General features: G+C 42.8%; 1 protein-coding gene across 3 annotated transcripts in view; it reads right to left on the bottom strand.

Moving 5' to 3' along the window:
* Positions 1–20,822, bottom strand: part of ADAMTSL1 (ADAMTS like 1) — a 697,981-nt gene that overhangs the window by 259,471 nt on the left and 417,688 nt on the right. Inside the window, exon 1 of one of the 3 annotated variants that reach the window (XM_054032716.1) lies at positions 4,519–4,776. The exons of the other annotated variants lie outside the window; for them this stretch is intronic. Coding sequence (XP_053888691.1) covers positions 4,519–4,575 — 57 coding nt within the window. The 5' untranslated portion in view covers positions 4,576–4,776. Of the gene's footprint in view, positions 1–4,518; positions 4,777–20,822 lie in introns of those variants that run through there. 3 annotated transcript variants of the gene reach the window in all.

Below are 20,822 nucleotides of genomic sequence, written 5' to 3'. Positions count from 1 at the left end.
CAACTGCTAGAAAACGGGAAGGTGTTGTGATTCCTAGCCGGGTGCTGTCCCTCAGCCCTATTTTGATGACTCTAACTTGTCTACTAGCTTTTGGCTACATTTGAAGGCTGCCTCCACAACTCTCACTAGCTACCAAAAGAAAGATGGAACATTCTCTTTCTGTTGCTCTCTGTTCCCAGAGCATTCAGGTTGCAGCAACTGGTGGGAAGTGTCTTCACTACTCTACCTTTGGATCAGCATCCTGGTTGTTGCTATGGGGATGACCTTGCTACTCTATCCCTCTCCCAACCTCTGTTTCTGTGCCGGCCTCTGCTAATGCTCAATGCCATAGCAGAGTGAAATTGATCTGATTTTTTTCTTTTTTTAAATCAGCTTCACTGCTGCCAACAGACTGTACAGCAGTTTGAGAAAACAGCTATGAGCAGCAGCAGAGGCAATGCAGCTGTCTGCAGTCTCAGACAGACAGCACTGCACCAGATATTCTTGGTTCACATTTGGATGGCTATCTTCACAATCATAAGAGCTAGAGACTTTTTTAAAGAACAAAACTGCACCACTAACTCAGTTCATCTGATTACAGCAGTTCCCACAAATCCTTGCCCTCAGTGAATGGAGGGACAATAAATGATATACTTGGAAAAGCAATCTGGAAAAGTTCAGCAAAGCAAGTCTAGACATGAAACTCTAGCACAAGATATCAAAAAACTGACATATTAGACACACTTACTAGTGATTTGGCCATTCATATAAAGAAATTTGTATGTTGTGTGTATAGATGTGAAACATTCAGATTGAGAGTGTACTGGCTAGGTTTTCAAATGCCAAAACTGTGCAAAGTTTTGAGTGCACCTCATTTGCACGAATGAAGCCTGCATTTGTATGTATAAACTGTGTAGTTCAGCGTGCCACTACCCAGTCGGAATGTTCAAATGCCAGTTTGCGCACACACACGAGCGTGCATAGAAAGTGTACATGTGCAGTTTTGGAGTCCAGGCTGGAAAATCCATCCTTATACAGCTATAAACGTAGAAACAGATGGGCATACATACAAGTGATAGACAGACATATCTGCACGTGAAGAGAAATGACAGAGTCAAGCTTTCTACATTCAGCTGTAAACAAGGAATTTAACATTCATTCCACAGACTAATTGTGCTTATGGTCATCCAAGACAGATCAAGTTAGATAATAGAGGAGCAGAGTGCCAGAGAACCTGAAAGGAATGAACTATTGTGCTTGACTAGTTTCCATGTATAAATTAGTGCAGAGAGAAAAAAAAAGAAATTCTACAGACACATGTACTTTATTATAATTCCTAGTGTTATTCCCGCACAACTACCACAATAGCAGGCCAGAGAGCTAAAACCACTAAAAAGAAGCGAAGAGCAAATGCAAATTTGATTAAATGCCTTTCTGACAAGAAGTGGCTTGACTTCAGGTTTGGATGAACACACGTCAATGACTGGTCTTAGACATTGTGGTTTGCTGGTGATGGGTTTTTATTTTTAAATGAATAGAAAGGAAATCTTTGGAAGAGAATGCCTGCTCATTTTTGTTTCCCTCAAAAGAGGTGTGTTACAACTTCCTTAGCATGCAAAAGTCTGTAGGACAATGAGCAAAATTCCCCAAATATCTCATTTTAGTCTGGAGAGAGAAAAATATATATTTTAAGAAAGTATCAAGTCTGCTTTAACTCTTACAGACTCAGACTCTGGGCACTCAGTTCCAGGACAATTAACAAGTTAAATACCTGACCCTGCGGTCCTTCCTCAGGGAAAACACCCCATTGAAGTCAAAAGGATTTTGCTCTGACTTAATCCTAAGGAGCCCCGGAGGACTGCACCCATCAACACCTATTGCTACATCTTTTTAGAGGGTGCAAACTGGTCTAATGGTCTGCCCTGCCCTGGCTCTGCTCTGCTCCTTGGGGTGAGGAGGCAGAAAGACTAGCACCACAGCTGGCTCTAAATTCCTCCATTCTTTTAGCACCAGCAATGCCAGGGCTGGGGTTGCATCTGGACTATGCCAACCTTCCCTGCTGGTGCACCCGTGCAGACCAAGCCACTCTCTAGCCTTGAGCATGTTTTTCTTTCAGGGGGGTTTGCTGCACACACATCACACACAGCAACACATGTGCTAAGTGACTTAAGAGACAGATCCTGTGAAGGCTTTCTACTGGATGTAAACTGCTTACTCCCAGGAGCAGTCCCATTATAGTCAATGGGGCTACTTGCTGCCCCAAGCGGCGAAGCGAAAGAAAAAAAAGATAAAGCCGATCGGCGGCACTTCGGCAGCAGGTCCTTTGCTCCCTCTCTTCCTCTTCAGCGGCAGCTCAAAGAGGAAGACAGGGACTGAGGGACCCACTGCCGAAGTGCTGCCGAAGACCTGGACGTGCCGCCCCTTTCCATTGGCCACCCCAAGCGCCTGCTTCCTTCGCTGGTGCCTGGAGCCGGCCCTGCTCACAGTGCTAACTTTTTGCAAGACTGAGAAGTTAATTTTTAAGTACAGATCCAAACTCTGACTTTACTTACAGCTGAAGTCAAGGGGAGTCTTTCCATTAATTTCAATAGGCTTTGAATCAGTCCCTTTATGAATTTACTGTTTGGTATACTCTGGAGTGACACATATATTAATATATCCCAACACTTCACCATATTAACATCCAAGTCAAAATCCTGTAGTCGTTACTCAGTCAAAACTTTCACTGAAACCAAATAAGGGATTTGCCTAAGTGGGGACTGAGAAAAAATGCCCTGACTCCAAAAAAGAAAGTTTTGCTTGTTTCATATCACTATTCTTAAGGCACAAAGAGAGTTTTATTTTAAAAATCTCTGCTGGAGGGAGGGACACACAAAAAAACCCCACACAAACTGGTATAGTATTAAATATAATGCATAATGGTTGGCAGCAGAATGCACTATTTATTTTCATGAATTAGGGACTGAGTGCGCAATTCACAAGCAATGGAGTGAAGCAAGTACAAGTGGTGAGGCTAGGGGTATTAACCTGGAGTCAAATCCTGCAGTCCTTACTCAGTTCGAACTTAAGAAAAACTCCTACTGATTTTCCCTGAGTTAGGACTGCAGAATCTGGCTCATAATGCGTAACAGTTGCCAGGCTAATAAACTTTTCATTGGTTAAGGAGAGCATGTTCTACCCTCTCATGCCTCTCTACAGTAATTTGTGTGGCTTACATTTTATTTTATATTTGAAAGAGCCTTTTTTAACCAAAATTATTTTTGTGGAAGATATTCATATTTACAATTATTTTGAAAACTCATATTTAATGATCTGTGAATAACTGTTATTGAGACCTGACAAAGATCCATAACATGCATTTTGAATAGGGATATATTGTTTCTGATACTCTCGTGGCTATCAACGTTAACATTAGCATACAATAATTAGCACATTTTGTTTCATTCACATGTATATGAAAACATAAGCTCAGTTTGATCTGGAAACAGATAATGAACTTTGGAATAAAATAATGATTCTTCAGTAATTAAGTATATAAAATATGCACTTTGCATTGGAGTCAAAGTTGTAAATTAATGTTTAAAAAAACACAAGAGTTTTTGCTTTTGATCACAATTTACAAATTAATCTAACCTTCAGATGAGCTTAGCTAACGTGCATGCCCACGACACTCTCCTGTTAAAAATGTGTGCATTACTACTAATGTTTTCACTGCAGACTTTCTGGAGAGTAAACGCGCAGCTCATACCCATAAAATTAAGTATGAGTCACAATGGAACATTTACTTTCAATCAAACAACGCAGCAATGGTGTTCAGTTGTAGAGCATCTTATCAGTCTCCTTGGGAGACACAATAAAATAAACAAACATCCACCAAACAATAACCACCAATTTTGCATCTGTAATGTACACCTGAGATCACAGAACAATATTTTGCTTCCAAAACTTAGAGTTAACTTGTCTCTCTAATAACTTACAGTAATTATCAGAGATAATCCAAGCTGGCTGCAGAAGTCCCAGTACATGCTGTACATGGTTTCTCTGCATTTGCAGAGGAAAAAATAGTTTTTAAGAAGAGAAGAAAAACCCAACCCCTAGTACATAAATTTCCAGGAACACTACAACATTTTACAATTTGATTTCAACAGGGAAAAAAGGCTGTTGTCCAAATTCCAAGCACTCAATCCATCATTCACAGTTCATCTCTCCCCACATTTATATAATCTATGCCAACATTAAACTTTTGGTTCTACCTGGAGCAACCTATACTACAAGACCCCTCATAGTAGTGTCCTGGAGCCTGGACTTCGACACAGCAGTTTTATAGCCCCGCAGCCCAAGCCCTGCGAGTCCAAGTCAGCTGACACAGTCCACCCTTGGGTGTTTAACTGCAGTGTAGACATACCCCTAGAACCTGTGTTGGGTTAGAGGGGATGATACCTGCGGAATCATTTCTTTTTACCTGGGTCTTAAAGATTTAGAAAAATGGATCTCTCGACTGCAACAGTTAAGTATTTAAATAAAAGAAATGACATTTACCAGGAGCAGAGACGCCAGGAGCAGGGTGCCAGCAGTTGCCCAACTGCAGCATTCCATGCTTGGATCCTTGCCGCAATCTGAATCGGACACTGAATAAGCTGCTAAGTGCTCCTCTGCCTGCTGTCACATCCAGTACTGGTGCTAACACTTCAGCCCTGCCTATCAGCTTCCATCAGCTCTGCTCACATTTCCTGACTAAGGGGTGAGTGGGTGGGGGGTGAGCTGAATGGAATCTCTCTCTGAGCAGGCAGCTAGCCAATCAGGCTCTTGCTAATCAGACATGCAGAATAACAAAGCCAAGGGGTCCAGGGAAAGTATAAGAGAGAAAGAAAGAGGGGAAGGAATGAGAGAGAGAGAGAGAGAGAGAGAATGGCAAAGCTGAAGGGAGTGCTCTGCCTTTAGTTAACCCGACTCAAGAGAGCTAGTCCTCTACTTGCCACAAGCTGTTTGTGGCTTTTGCTAGTACAATCGCGTTCCTTCTAACTGTGCATTGTTCCATTCAGGAGAGAAACTTAATCTGTGTCAATATAGAACACATGCCATAAAGGGCACAAATCATAAGAGACAGAAATTTGCCAGAGAAAAATAAATTCTACTTAAATAAGGTCCTCCTGTATTCCTTAAGGGAACATGGACTGTGCAAATCTTTTTTATGCCACTTCGCCACAAAGAAGCATCTCTTCCCCTCCCCCCCATCATCTCTTGTCATACTCATATCTATCTATTTTTAAACTGGTTTCAGAATTTCCTGCTTTACATGGATGATGGCTGCAATGTTGTGGTAACCAAGTCAGCTGGTAAAGATGCTGGTCTGTAAAACAAAGAATGAAGAAAAACGTTCTCATCACCTAAAGAAAAGCAATTTCAATTATCCACATTCAAAAGGGACCGAGATACCGACTGAGGGATGTGCTTGCTTAGCTCCTTCAACTGATGAGTTAGGTAACTACCAGTCCAGAGCTATATTGACCACTTTCTCACTGAAGTCTGTGATGCCTATTATACGAGCACAGTATCACCGCCTGTTAGTAAGGTTGCCACTTCCCATCATAATACCTTGTTTTCAGTGGCTTATAAAACCTTGCCAAACTTTAAATGTTTAGGCAGAAATTTCCCCTGCCAGGCCTCTGCCTCATGCTGTAGCTTTCTGGAGAATTTCAGCCAGAATGGATCAGCCATTGCTGAGAACAAGAATAAGGGCAAATAAATTTTTGCCCATGTTAAAAACTTCTGGCAACCTTTTCTTTCAATAGCTCTAGCACCTTCTGGTTTGGAGCAAGAGCCTGAAGTTTGCCACATGGGTGGCCTCTGTGTCTGTGATGGGCCTCTTGCTGTCCTTTTGAAAGTCTGCCATCTTATAAGCTTTAAAAAAAAAAATCACAGGTCACACATACCTCCCCACCTACCTATTGGCTCCCAGCCTCCCCACAGCTAGTCCAGCTCTTGTCCTCTCTGCATTCAAGTGAGGCAGTTTTTTCCTCTATGCTGCAGGAGGGCCTCTCCGGTGCTCTCAATGACTCTCCTGTGAGCAGGACAAGAGCTGGACTGGGGTGGGTGGAGAGAAGGGGAGCAGGTGTGTGTGGGGAAACTGGCATAAGGAGCCTGGGGGCAGATACTGGGACTATAGGCTGGCAGGAGATGGGGAAGAGACTGGAAGTGGCTTGGCAAATTGACAGGGACTGGAAGTCAGGAAGGGAAATGTGAAGAAAGGTGGGGAAGCTAAGAAAGGAGGAGGAGCTGTGGAGGGAGAATAGAGTCAATGGCAAGGAGACTGGGACTGAAAACTAGTGGGATGTGTGCATGCTTATGGGGGTGGGGAAGAAGGGGAGATAGATCTGATGAGGAGCCAGGATGCAAGGGGAGAACCGAGAGTGGCTGGGCGAAGAGACTAGACTGGAAGCTGGAGGGTTTGTGGAGAAGATTAGCTGGGCAAGGAGACCGGTACTGGAATGAGGAGTCCAGAGGGTTGAGACTAGGATTTGGGCAAGGAATGGGGGACTCGGGCTGGCTAGGGTAAGAGAATGGGACAGGGATGAGGAGCCAGGGGTGGGACATGGACAGGGAAAGGGAAAGGGCAAATTTGGTAAACCTTGCGGGAGAATGGGCAAAATCTAAAGGTTCTAGCCCTGCTAATGAGCCATGTTGGTATCAATATATGGAATTTCTGTTTTTTTCAGTTTGCTTTTTTAAGAAAACCTAAGAAAATACACAAGTTTAAAAACACTACGACAAAAGAACATTAAGGTTGCAAAATCAAGTACTCAAAAGTAAGGAAATGCCAGAATCTAGATGGCTTGCACAACCTTAATTCGGCCATCTTGTGCCTATGCATTATACTACATTATGATAGCAATGATGCAATTAAAGATAGTATCACAATGCATACACAGAAGGAGGCCAAATTAAGGTTGCTCATTCAACCCTCAATTTTGGAATTTCCTGATGTTTTGAGTGCTTGACTTTGCAACCCTAATAATGTTGTTCACATATTTTTGGTGTATAATTATAGCATTTTCAAAAGCAGCCTGTTCTTAGTGAGTTAATTTTTGGGCACTCAACTACCAGGCAACACTGTTATGATCAATACACTGGCTTGCAGTAGATATATGAAGTGATCCCAGTAGAATGCTTCCAGACATGCACAAAATTCTGCTTTTATTTTTCAGAACCAAACCACTCAATTCCTGACTACCTGAATGGTAAGGGATGTACCAATTAGAGATGGGCATGCCCTTTAAAATTCCAGTTCATATTTCTGACTGAAGCCAAAACACAATAATATATTCATTTGTTTGGTAGCAAACAGTTAATGTGGAAAAGCAGATACTGATGCTACACATGCCCATCCCAGATTTACTGACTCTTGAAATGCCGTGTTCAGCTTTGGAAAAGGTAAGTTGTTGCATTTTTTTTAAAGAAAACTCTCAAAAGGCACATAACATCCTCTAACGCTAGTAAAACCGGAGCCTACACATGCACAATTTATAGTCCCACCATTGTTCTGTGTATGGAACTCCCATTGCAGTCAATGGAAATTTTGCACGCAAAATCATGGCAGAAGAAATATATTGGTAGAGGCCAAATGGTGTTGCCTGCTATTATCAGATGCCTAAAAAATGTGATTTGGCCGAAAAGAGCTCGTTTTTGTTCAAGATTGATATTTAAAACAATAGCAGAGCTGTCCAAGACTTTCATAATGAAACAGAAAATGGTGCAAAACTCACATGACTTTAGATTTTGTTGCACATTTAAAACTCAGACCAGGTTCAGGAACTTAGGTCCATTTTTGATTCCAAGACAAAGTCATGTAAAACCCATGGTTTTGACATGAAGCCAGGTGAAATGTCACAGTTCTGAGAGTTTGGCTTTGAGTTTCTGAATGCATTTGAACCAAGAACTCAAAGTGAACCTCAGGGAGTGGAAACTCACATGAATCAAATCCAAAGTAAAGGTCCATGCAAACTCTTGAATTGCAATAGCATTAAGTTTCATAGACATTTCAGTCCAATCCTGAATCCATATCACTCAAAAACAAAACTCCCATTAACGCTAGTGGACACAAGATTGGGCTCCAAGTCACAAGTGAAGGGCATCCACTCACAAGCTCTGAAAATGACCACTTCTGGTATCCACGTTGACCATTAACTACACTCCTTTTTTCCCCTTTCAGGTGTCTAAATTAAAGCAGTCTGCACAGGTTTGTAAGCAGCGGTGCTGGTTAGCAGCACTGCACAGCAATGGCGGATTATGTGGAAAGAGAGCAGAAATGAAGGAGGGTGTCAGGATTGTCTGAAGCATCATTCCAAGCTGTACAGATTTTAACAATGCTTAATTTAAAAAACACTAGCCCAGGAAGGAGAAAGCTGGTAACATCAATATGCTTTATAGCAGGAAAGAGTGAACTAAACTGTGGAGTTGATCTCCCTGGGGAGAGTATGTTACAGTTTTCACTCAGAAGCCACCTGCCTCTTCCTGGAGCTGAACCTCCTTTTTTCCCCATCAGATCTGCAGCAACCAATATTTTTTATTTCATTTTATTTTTCAGTTAGCAGTTATTCTTAGATTGCCTCGTATTAGTTTGGATTGGTTTCTGGGATGTTGGATGCTCACATAACCATGGAAAGTGGGAGGGAGCGTGTGTGTGTGTGTGTGTGTGTGTGTGAGAGAGAATTTAATGGCTGTGAAAGATGTCAGATTGACAGCGGTGGGGACCACAATCTCCTGCAAGTGAAGTTCACCCCTGTGCGCAAGGCTGACACGGCTCTTAAATCCTACATAAACCCCTTCTTGGGGCTTAAGTGATGCACAGTCTTTGTGCAAGCACTCCATACAGGAAGAAATGACTTCCCACTGAACAAACATAGCATTACTCTGCACTGTGCAGGTTTCCTTGCTTTTATCTGTAAGGACAGCCTCTAGGGGTAGGGTGACCAGACAGCAAACGTGAAAAATCGGGACGGGGGTGGGGGGTAATAGGAGCCTATATAAGAAAAAGACCCAAAAATCGGGACTGTCCCTATAAAATCGGGACATCTGGTCACCCTATCTAGGGGTGAAAGGATAGTTCAGTCTCCAGACCCACTCGGTCCTTGGCCTTTATGCTGAGAAAAACTGCCAAAAAGATTGCCAAATAGTACATAAGAGCGGCCATACTGGGTCAGACCAAAGGTTCATCTAGCTCAGTATCCTGTCTTCTGACAGTGACCAATGCCAGGTGCCCCAGAGGGAATGAACAGGACAGGTAATCATCAAGTGATCCATCCCCTGTCACCCATTCCCAACTTCTGGCAAACAGAGGCTAGGGACACCATTCCTGCCCATCCTGGCTAATAGCCATTGATAGACCTATCCTCCGTGAACTTATCTAGTACCGGTAACCTGGGGATTGGATTGAGACTCTCTAGTTTAGATACTTTTATGGCCCCCTTCAGCGTAATAACTGATCACCTTACAATCGGTAATATATTTATCTTCCCCATACCCGTGAGGTACAGACTAAAGAACACAGCAATATATGGCTCTATATTTAACTGACTAGATTTCAAGCTGACGATGTACCTTTAAATCATATGACACATTCCAACCCAACCTTGAAGAACTACAGTCTGCTTCACCCTCAAAAATGTTGGGAACATTTGAGAAAAGGAATGGTCTCTCTTCTTTCTTGAGACGTGACTGCACTGATCGAATTGGTGAGGTTGGAGCAATCCCCTGTATGTATCATAAAGCCACCAGCAATGCTGCTTTACAACTGACTCTGGCCATTTTGAAAGGTTCTTAGCATATCCAGCAATGAGCCTGATCTCAAGAAATAGGACAATTCCTCTGGATTACAGTTAAGGGAGTTAGTGGCACATCAGGGAGGTGGACTGTGTGAAGTGGCTGTTTGTACTGCCTATCATACAACCTTGTCCAGTGGTAACAGTTCTTGAACCTTTGGTAGCCAAAAGACAGACAGACACAGACACAGACACACACACACACACACAGAAGGAAAGATAAATAAATGTTAAAATAGTTCATAAAACTTGCATTGCACTCTTCACAATAATGTTATATTACATTCACAGTTTTCCACTGGTAGGGTGTGGCTTAGTGGCTTAGCCAAACATCTTGAACAAGCATGCTTCAGATCTGAGTCACAACATCAAAACAGGGAAATTCTACAATAGAAAATACAAAACTGCTTTTCCATCCTATTTAGGAGGGGAATCTCAGGTACAATAGACAAGCAGATTTCAATCACTACACTTAGGCATGATTGGTTTATCACCACTTGGCCTTCCATTGCGCTAGCATCATTCTCCTTTGCATACCCTTAACACCTCTCCTCCCCCAACAACAGCCTAGGATCTTTCTGGTCAGACTGAAAAGGTGAGCACAGGCTTTTAGCTCAAGTTCAGTGCCAATCTGTGAGCTAACACAATTTAATGCCCTGACATCACGTCTCTATCAAGGTCCCCTTAAGAATGATCATGACATTTCTTTAATGCTCCACCTTTAGCTCTGTCTCCAGATCACCTGACTGCTTTTCCCCAATCACTCCCTTCCCCCTGCCCTCAATACCTAATTAATCACACAGCGGAAATTCTAGCCATCAGCTTGTCAGATGCTGTGTACTGACCACATTCATGGTGCTGGTTCTAGACAACTGAAATATGTGGAGTTACTAAAAGTAATTAGTTTTGTAACCCTAACAACAAGTGCATTAGTCTTTGAAGTTACCACATCATCTGAATGTCTTCAGCCTCCTTTCCCTGCCATTCTTAATATACTGCTGCATATTTTACAATTCTGGAAACACTTGCATCCTGTCTTAGGTACTTATATGCCCCCTCAATACCACAGTATCTGAGCATCTTTTTAATGTATTTATTCTCAGAACAGCCCTGTGAGGTCAGGAAATACTAATTTCCCCCCTTTTACAAATGAGGAACTGAGGTACAGAAAGAGACTAAGTGACTTGCCCAAGCATGGTGGGGCAGGGAACTGAACACTGGTCTCTCAAGCACTCTAACCACATAGTACTGGCTTTCATGTGTACTCCCAATTAAGTGACTAGGACTACTCGTGATACTAAGCACTGCACCAGGGACAAGCATTTGTAAGATCTCACCCTTAATTGTAGCTCTTTAGGACAGGGAATTTCTCACTCTATTCTGTAAGGTGTCAGGCATATTTATGGCATTATATAAATAATAATATTGAAAGGACTTAAGGCTCCAATCCTGCACTGAGCGCTGTTCACGCAGATCTCTGTGCAGTGCTGCCAACTCTTGTGATTTTGACATGTTTGTTTGTGTCTATGTGGAGCTCATTGCAAGAAAAGGGCATACTCCCTCCCCCCTACCCCCTTTGGTAAGCTTTCAAATTAATTTGGATCCAGTTTGGGCTTTGAAAGTTATACCAGACTTTATTTAAAAAAAAACCACACATTTGAGCCTCCTCAGCTCTTTAATCTGCAAGGCTGTGCATTTTTTCTCCTTACAAAAGTTTGTGATATCTACGTAATTCTTTGTATGCTTTTTTGCTTTTCCAAAACAATACCCTTCTTTTTATAAAAACAAACAAAAAAAAAACCTAAACACTCATGAGCAACCCTCAAATAAATCAGCTGAATCTGCCAAAAATATCAATTTTAAGCTTGTAATAAATAAGAAGGAAGAGAAAAGAAGTTTTAAACTAGAGAAGGTCTCAAACTGTGCATTTTGGATCTGGATTTGAAAAACCCTTAGGATAGGGGGAGGTAGGGCTGGTGTTTGGCCCAGTATAAAGATGGCCATTTGCAATATTCACATCTGCAGCTAGATTCAGATTTCCAATGCTTCCAGAATCCAGGGGAGGGGTGTACGCAAGTTAAGGTTTGGGCCCATCTCTAGTGTTAACAATTATGAAGAATGCCTGGACAGCATAAAGCAGACTTTGAAATGATGTGGAAGGATTTTTGAATAGAGAACATCTAAAGCAGGGGTCGGCAACCTTTCAGAAGTGGAGTCTTAATTTATTCACTCTAATTTAAGGTTTTGCGTGCCAGTAATACATTTTAACATTTTTAGAAGGTCTCTTTCTATAAGTCTATAATATATAACTAAACTATTGTTGTATGCAAAGTAAATAAGGTTTTAAAAATGTATAAGAAGCTTCATTTAAAATTAAATTAAAATGCAGAGCCCCCTGGACCGGTGGCCAGGACCTGGGCAGTGAGTGTGCCACTGAAAATCAGCTCGCATGCCATAGGTTCCCTACCCCTGTTCTAAAGGAATCCCTTTTGTCATCTAACAGCTTTCATATGTCACAATATCAGTGAAGTGCTTCTGCAAATAGAACTCTCACCAAAGCTAATGGGAGCTCCGCCTGCGGAGGACTGGCAGGATTGGACATCAAGTCAGCAGAATTAATGCATATTAGCATTTGAAATAAATAGTATCACAGATTACAGCCTGGTCAATTTAAAAGCTGGAAACATTGTGGCTCCTGTGATTTGATGATAATGATTAGGGTTTAGTACTGGCAGAGAAGCCCCCAGCCCCCAATTTAAGTCAAAGCACATTTATATATATAAGGGGGAAAAAAAACCTGTCATAAAACATAAAAGATAAGTGGTAGGATTTTGGAGCAGCACCAGGCTCAAACTGCTGCAACACATGCACATAAAGGAAAAGGTATTTGGTGAAATATTTGAAACATATGGTTTTGTTTGTGTTTCTTGCAAATGTCTGAGAACAGTGAACAATTCCTACCTGTATACAATCGTGACCATGAATGCACTATTATGTTGTAACAAAAATGTATTTATAAGCAACCAGTAAAATACTGGAAGAAATCATAATGTTAATAACTAAGAGGTTATCAAGTTCCATATTGAATTTCTCAGTGCTAAAGATTGCCATGCAAAGAGCAGCAATTTTTACTTGATGGATTAAACAGTTTCAATATGGTAGAAATACAGGAAACGATTAAATAAAACAGATAAATTTCTCCCCTCAAGCTGAGCAGAAAAAATTCTCAGCCTCAGCTAAACAGGTGAAAAAGCAAATCTTTTCCGTATTTTAAGTTTCTCTCTCTAACTGGAACCCCACTTTGAAACCACAGGTTTAGGGGCTCTAAGTCCAAACCCAAACAGGGATCAGAACTTCATCACTCAGGGCCACCACTCAGGTTATTGAAGACCTACTGCTGCTGATGCATCTGTGAAAGACTAGATTATCTTATCATAGAATCATGGAATATCAGGGTTGGAAGGGACCTCAGGAGGTCTTCTAGTCCAACCCCCTGCTCAAAGCAGGACCAATCCCCAACTAAATCATCCCAGCCAGGGCTTTGTCAAGCCTGACCTTAAAAACCTCTAAGGAAGGAGATTCCACCACCTCCCTAGGTAACCCATTCCAGTGCTTCACCACCCTCTTAGTGAAAAAGTTTTTCCTAATATCCAACCTAAACCTCCCCCACTGCAACTTGAGACCATTACTCCTTGTTCTGTCATCTGCTACCACTGAGAACAGTCTAGAGCCATCCTCTTTGGAACCCCCTTTCAGGTAGTTGAAAGCAGCTATCAAATCTCCCCTCATTCTTCTCTTCTGCAGAATAAACAATCCCAGTTCCCTCAGCCTCTCCTCATAAGTCATGTGTTCCAGCCCCCTAATCATTTTGGCTGCCCTCCGCTGGAGTCTTTCCAATTTTTCCACATCCTTCTTGTAGTGTGGGGCCCAAAACTGGATGCTGTACTCCAAATGAGGCCTCATCAATGTCAGGTAGAGGGGAATGAACACATCCCTCGATCTGCTGGTAATTCCCCTATACAGCCCAAAATGCTGTTAGCCTTCTTGACAACAAGGGCAGACTGTCGACTCATCCAGCTTCTCGTCCACTGTAATCCATAGGTCCTTTTCTGCAGAACTGCTGCCTAGCCATTCGGTCCCTAGTCTGTAGCAGTGCATAGGATTCTTCCATCTTAAGTGCAGGACTCTGCACTTGTCCTTGTTGAATCTCATCAGATTTCTTTTGGCCCAATCCTCTAATTTGTCTAGGTCCCTCTGTATCCTATCCCTACCCTCCAGCGTATCTACCACACCTCCCAGTTTAGTGTCATCTGCAAACTTGCTGAGGGTGCAGTCCACACCATCCTCCAGATCATTAATGAAGATAAATTGATCACTACCCATTGAGCCCGATGATCTACCCAGCTTTCTATCCACTTTATAGTCCATTCATCCAGCCCATACTTCTTTAACTTGCTGGAAAGAATACTCGGGGAAACCGTATCAAAGGCTTTGCTAAAGTCAAGGAATAACACGTCCACTGCTTTCCCCTCATCCACAGAGCCAGTTATCTTGTCATAGAAGACAATTAGGTTAGTCAGGCATGACTTGCCCTTGGTGAATCCATGCCGACTGCTCCTGACCACTTTCCTCTCCTCTAAGTGTTTCAGAATTGATTCCTTGAGGACCTGCTCCATGATTTTTCCAGGGACTGAGGTGAGGCTGACAGGTCTGTAGTTCCCCAGATCCTCCTCCTTCCCTTTTTTAAAGATGGGCACTACATTAGCCTTTTTCCAATCATCCGGGACCTCCCCCGATCGCCATGAGTTTTCAAAGATACTGGCCAATGGATCTGCAATCACATCCGCCAACTCCTTTAACACCCTCGGATGCAGCGCATCCAGCCCCATGGACTTGTGCTCTTCCAGCTTTTCTAAATAGTCCCGAACCACTTCTTTCTCCACAGAGGGCTGGTCACCTCCTCCCCATGCTGTGCTGCCCAGTGCAGTATCTGGGAGCTGACCTTGTTCATGAAGACAGAGGCAAAAAAAGCATTGCATACATTAGCTTTTTCCACATCCTCTGTCACTAGGTTGCCTCCCTCATTTAGTAAGGGGCCCACACTTTCCTTGACCACCTTCTTGTTGCTAACATACCTGAAGAAATTCTTCTTGTTACTCTTAACATCTCTTGCTAGTTGCAACTCCAAGTGTGATTTGGCCTTCCTGATTTCACTCTTGCATGCCTGAGCAATATTTTTATACTCCTCCCTGGTCATTTGTCCAATCTTCCACTTCTTGTAAGCTTCTTTTTTGTTTTTCAGATCAGCAAGGATTTCACTGTTAAGCCAAGCTGGTCGCCTGCCATACTATTTACTATTCTTTCTACATGTCGGGATGGTTTGTTCCTGCAATCTCAATAAGGATTCTTTAAAATACAGCCTGCTCTCCTGCACTCCTTTCCCCCTCATGTTATTCTCCCAGGGGATCCTGCCCATCTGTTCCCTGAGGGAGTCAAAGTCTGCTTTTCTGAAGTCCAGGGTCCGTCTTCTGCTGCTCTCCCTTCTTCCTTGTGTCAGGATCCTGAACTCTACCATCTCATGGTCACTGCCTCCCAAGTTCCCATTCACTTTTGCTTCCCCTACTAATTCTTCCCTGTTTGTGAGCACAGGTTAAGAAGAGCTCTGTCCCTACTTGGTTCCTCCAGCATTTGCACCAGGAAATTGTCCCCTACACTTTCCAAAAACTTTCTGGATTGTCTGTGCACCGCTGTATTGCTCTGCCATCAGATATCAGGGTGATTGAAGTCTCCCATGAGAACCAGGGTCTGTGATCTAGTAACTTCTGTTAGTTGCCGGAAGGAAGCCTTGTCCACCTCGTCCCCCTGGTCTGGTGGTATATAGCAGACTCCCACCACATCACCCTTGTTACTCACACTTCTCAACTTTATCCAGAGACTCTCAGATTTTTCGGCAGTTTCATACCAGAGCTCTGAGCAGTCATACTCCTCTCTTACATACAATGCAACTCCCCCATCTTTTCTGCCCTGCCTCTCCTTCCTGAACAGTTTATATCCATTCATGACAGTACTCCACAGTCATGTAAATTATCCCACCAAGTCTCTGTTATTCCAATCACATCATAATTCCTTGACTGTACCAGAACTTCCAGTTCTCCCTGCTTGTTTCCCAGGCTTCTTGCATTTGTGTATAGACACTTAAGATAACTCATCAATCGTCCTGCTTTCTCAGTATGAGGCAGGAGTCCTCCCCTCTTGCGTGCTCCTGCTCATGCTTCCTCCCAGTATCCCACTTCCCCACTTACCTCAGGGCTTTGGTCTCCTTCCCCCGATGAACCTAGTTTAAAGCCCTCCTCACTAGGTTAGCCAGCCTGCTTGCAAAGATGCTCTTCCCTCTCTTTGTTAGGTGGAGTCCGTCTCTGCCTAGCACTCCTCCTTCTTGGAACACCATCCCATGTAGGGTGACCAGATGTCCTGATTTTATAGGGACAGTCCCCATTTTTGGGTCTTTTTCTTATATAGGCTCCTATTATCCCCCACCCCCTGTCCTGATTTTTCACACTTGCTGTCTGGTCACCCTAATCCCATGGTCAAAGAATCCAAAGCCTTCTCTCCGACACCATCTGCGTAGCCATTTGTTGACTTCCACAATTCGACGGTCTCTAATCGTCGTGCAGTTTGTAAGCTGATCACCCTCATCCTACATCCGCTGGATCCAACTCTTCTCACTTACAAAGAAGAATTCAGGAACAATTGCACTGCAATAAATGGAGTTTTAACAGTTGAACATTGATGTAAATGGGATGTCAATTTGTATTTTAGGCATCAAGGGATCAATTAATCATGCAACTCTATATGTGCAGGTACATTTTATTGGATAAAAGCCTATGTTATATTAAATAACTGAGCTGAAAGTCAAAGGCCCTACCTCATATTAACTGAAATAAGTGGCAACAAGTGTGACAAAGACCACCCCCTGAGTAATAAGGCTAGTGAAAGAAATGGACGTGACCGACAGAATCAATGCCTCTCAACCTCTCATGAGGCTAATGTGACATTCCAGACAAATACATTTGCATGACGGGCAGGATCGGGATTCTCTGCCCTGCAACTGATGGGAGATAAAAACAACGGAAAATGAAGGACCACCGATGAGAAAAGTCTTCCAAGGTTTCTTTTATAAAAATGCTTTTACTCTTCTGCAACATGTGAGCCCGGATCCAGCTCTGTCCCCAGATTCTGAGGGAAAAACACTTTGAGCTAGTCACAATTTTTTCCATCAATACTTTTTTTTTGGGGTGGAAATTTTTCATTTTGAAAAACTCTACATCTCTGTGGCATTCCTGATTTCCACTCACCTGAGAGCAAATAGTCCCAAGGTTGTCCCTAAATCCAAATTCCGAAACGGAAAACTTTGCAGAGTCAAGGCTTAGCACTCATTTCTTCTCCCACTGATATCAATGAGCATCACAGGCATGAAGCCAATCTTACCAACACTTTTCACTGTGTGGAAATGGGAAAGCACTTTGAATCCACTATCTTACCACGATTCCATTTTTGAGAAAAGAAAGAAAATCTGTGCTCAATTACACTGGTGTAAATCCACAATAACTCCACTAAAACCAACAGCATAACTGTTACAGGATTTGGCCTAGAGCTGAGTGAAAGTGGACAGTATGGGTTTTCAGCGTTCATGCAAGCCTGTTTTAAATCAGTTTCATTTCAAGTATTCTGTGGCAGACACCCTGCTGTCAGTTCTCTTGATTCTCCCAATAACTCATTCGCCAGCCCAAATTATGTGAAGTAACATGTCCCAAATTTATTAATCTAATTCATTAAGTTCTTACAGGCTACAGTTCCCTCTGGCTCTTCAGGCCCAAGCCTTTCTTCTTGGGGCTTCCGATTCACCTTTATTCCAGGCATTCAGGTCTCATGTCCCTCTCCCACCTCAGTTTCCTCTGCGCCAGGGAGCTCTGAAAGTCCCACTGTGGCCTGGAACTGTTAGGTCAGCTTCTATTTGGTCTATTTACATATATTGCTCTCATCAGTGCAGAACTGAAACACCTCACAATCATTACTAAATCTAGTCTCACAACAGCCCTGTGAAGTAGGAAAGTGTTACCCCCATTTTTACAAATGGGGAACTGAGACACAGAGAGATTAAATGATACACGAGAGTCTCTGGCAGATCCAGGAGTTGACCTCATACTTTTTGAGTCACAGTCCAGTGCTTTGACCAGCACAGGCCTTTAGGCACAAGCCCATCCTTCAAATAAATCTTTGTGACAGTCTGAGCTATGCCAACTACCCACTGACTCCTGCACTACAGAGCGCACAAGGTGTGGGATTCTACCTCCCCTCCACAGGAGTGTAGAGATAGAAGAAGGAAAGGCTATCATGCCTTCTCTTGTCCTCACAAAAGAAACCTATAGCCCCATTCCACCATAGTCTCGGTTTGTCACCGATTCACAGTTTGCTCTCACTAGATAGTCCCTATTTTGCTAGTACATTTGACTTGTCTGTTCAGTTGTCCTTAGTTTTGCATCATCTAGCATCTTGGATACAGTCACGGTTATTGTAGGGTCTTCATCCTACACACTTCTATATTCCCCATTATATATTATAACCCCCCATCCTTTTAAAGCCCCATGCCTTACAGTTTTACATCTTTTGCTGTTTGAATCTGATACCATCTATTGCATCGGTGTATTTTATCCACATATACTTTGTGTATGTCAGTGTCTATTTGTTTCAAAATGCTACTTCTGCCCAGAACACAGAATGGCCTGCTGTATTTTTAGCTTGGAAACATTTTTTGCAGAGCCATTTAAATGAAGTTTTTGGCTATGCCTGCTTCCTTTTATTTGAGTTCTGATTTATAATTGACTTTAACAATTGCTCTGAGCACTGCAGTCCATAGTTTTATGCACCTGCAAATCAGCATTTGAGCTGGTAATCCCTAATCTACTGCTAGGGTATGTCTATATTCTAACAGTGCAATGAGAGCATGGGGAAGGATTCACTTTCCTTCAAAAGCCTTGCTGCAATAATTAGAAAGAAAGAAAAGCTGCTGAACCAAGGAGACGCAAGGAGCAGAGTCCACTATAGGGAGCTCTAGATGAATCTTAATTGTTTATTGTATTTAGTATTCTGGTGATCAGAATTTTTCTGCAGCACTCACTGTATTTTACAATATAACCACTGTGCACGAATTTACATTGCTGCACTACAAGAGTTGCCACTTTTTTCTTCCCACTTTGACCATTCCACCTATACCGGTCTTGTGCCTCTGCTCGAGTTCAGAGTACAAGGTATAGCAATGCAAACATGTTTGTACTGCTAGCCTCCATTGTAATTGGTCTGTGGATAACCAGAGGATTGTGATTTCCTTTGTTGGTAATTCTTTAACATTTATGAACACAGAACTACACTACACATTAAAAAAAAAGAGAGCGAGAGAGAGTGAGTGTAAATCATACACTGCTGGGTCATAAAAGGCTGTCAGCTCATCAATGACTTCCTATGATGTCATCATCAACTGTGATGCTAAAGTGGTTAAATTATAAGAAGCTGGAGATGAAATTACAGCTTTAGTATTGACCCAGCAATAGAGCTCAATAAGGCTAACAGAGTACACTTTAATATGCTTCCCTATCCCTATAAAATACATCAAAGGCTTGACTTTCAAAGGCTTGAGTATAGCTTGCCATTTGGAAAGACGCAGAAAAGACTTCATTTGAAAATGCAGCCAGCAGTGCAATGTAACAGGTGAAGTTTAGGAAGTGCAGTGCTCTACAGGATTGTAAAATCACTGAGTTTTAGCACTGACTAGAACACTGGACATAACTACCGATTTTAGGTAATCTTAACGTACCTATCACAATGCCTTCTAGATGCCAATAATACTTTGCACTTCTAGGGCCTTCTAAGCGAGAACTGAAAAGGGCTTGGATGCCATGAATTAATGTGACCAATAATAAAACAACCTTATTTACCACTGTGAAGTAGGGAAGTATCTGGACTTCACAGCTGAAGAAAGTGATGCACAGAAAAATAAAATGACTGACTTGCCCAAGCTCATACCGGGAGGAGGGATAGCTTAGTGGTTTGAGCATTGGCCTGCTAAACCCAGGGTTGTGAGTTCAATCCTTGAGGGGGCCATTTAGGGATCTGGGGCAAAAATCTGTCTGGAGATTGGTCCTGCTTTGAGCAGGGGGTGGGACTAGATGACCTTCTGAGGTCCCTTCCAACCCTGATATTCTATGATACCAGAATTATCTAGCAGAGTTGTGAGTAGAACCCAGATCTCCTGACTCCCAATCTCTTCCTCCTTGGCTGTCTGGAACATAGATAGAGACCACTGTTTTAAAAATAGACTTAAGTGTAGCATGCTTTGTGTCAGAGCTGGCCTTACCATAAGGCAAACTGAAGCGGCCACCTCGGGGTGGCAGACTGTGCGCCACTAGGACCCAGAGTGTAGAAAATTGTGTCTGCTGCTGGTGCATATGTATTCTCTCTGCTCTAGATGCACAGAGATGGTGGAGTGCTGTGCTGGAGGGCACAAGAGACATAACAGGCAGGCAGGATTAAAGGTGAGAGGGAATAACAGAAAGCAGCAGGAGCTACAGGGAGAGCGAGGAGGAGGAGCCTCTTATGTACCTCTCTAGCACCCCCAGGAGCCTGGACTGATTAACACCAGCTTCTCAGGGAGCTTCCTGTTTCCTGCTGCTTCCCTGAACCCTCTTGAGGAGAACAGGCAGTCAACTGAAGTAGTAGGAGTCAGTTAGGCCCTTAAGACATTGATATCTTCCCTCACTCAAGGCCTGCTACCAGCCTGCTTTTTTGTCCCCTTCAATTGAGTGTTGAGAGCCACTATAGCTGGCACAGAACAGCAATCATGAGTGAAAGAAGAAAACGCCCCTCTGGGGCAGCATTCAGAAAAAGAAAGAAAGCAAAGGAAGCTTTTCTATCTAAGCAGGAAGGAGCTCTCCTGAGATACATAGACACAAATGTTCACGGTGAGCCTTC

This window comes from Malaclemys terrapin, chromosome 6 (assembly GCF_027887155.1).
Source record: "Malaclemys terrapin pileata isolate rMalTer1 chromosome 6, rMalTer1.hap1, whole genome shotgun sequence".
Lineage (NCBI taxonomy): Eukaryota > Metazoa > Chordata > Testudines > Emydidae > Malaclemys > Malaclemys terrapin.
This window is presented reverse-complemented; position numbering and strand designations above follow the sequence as displayed.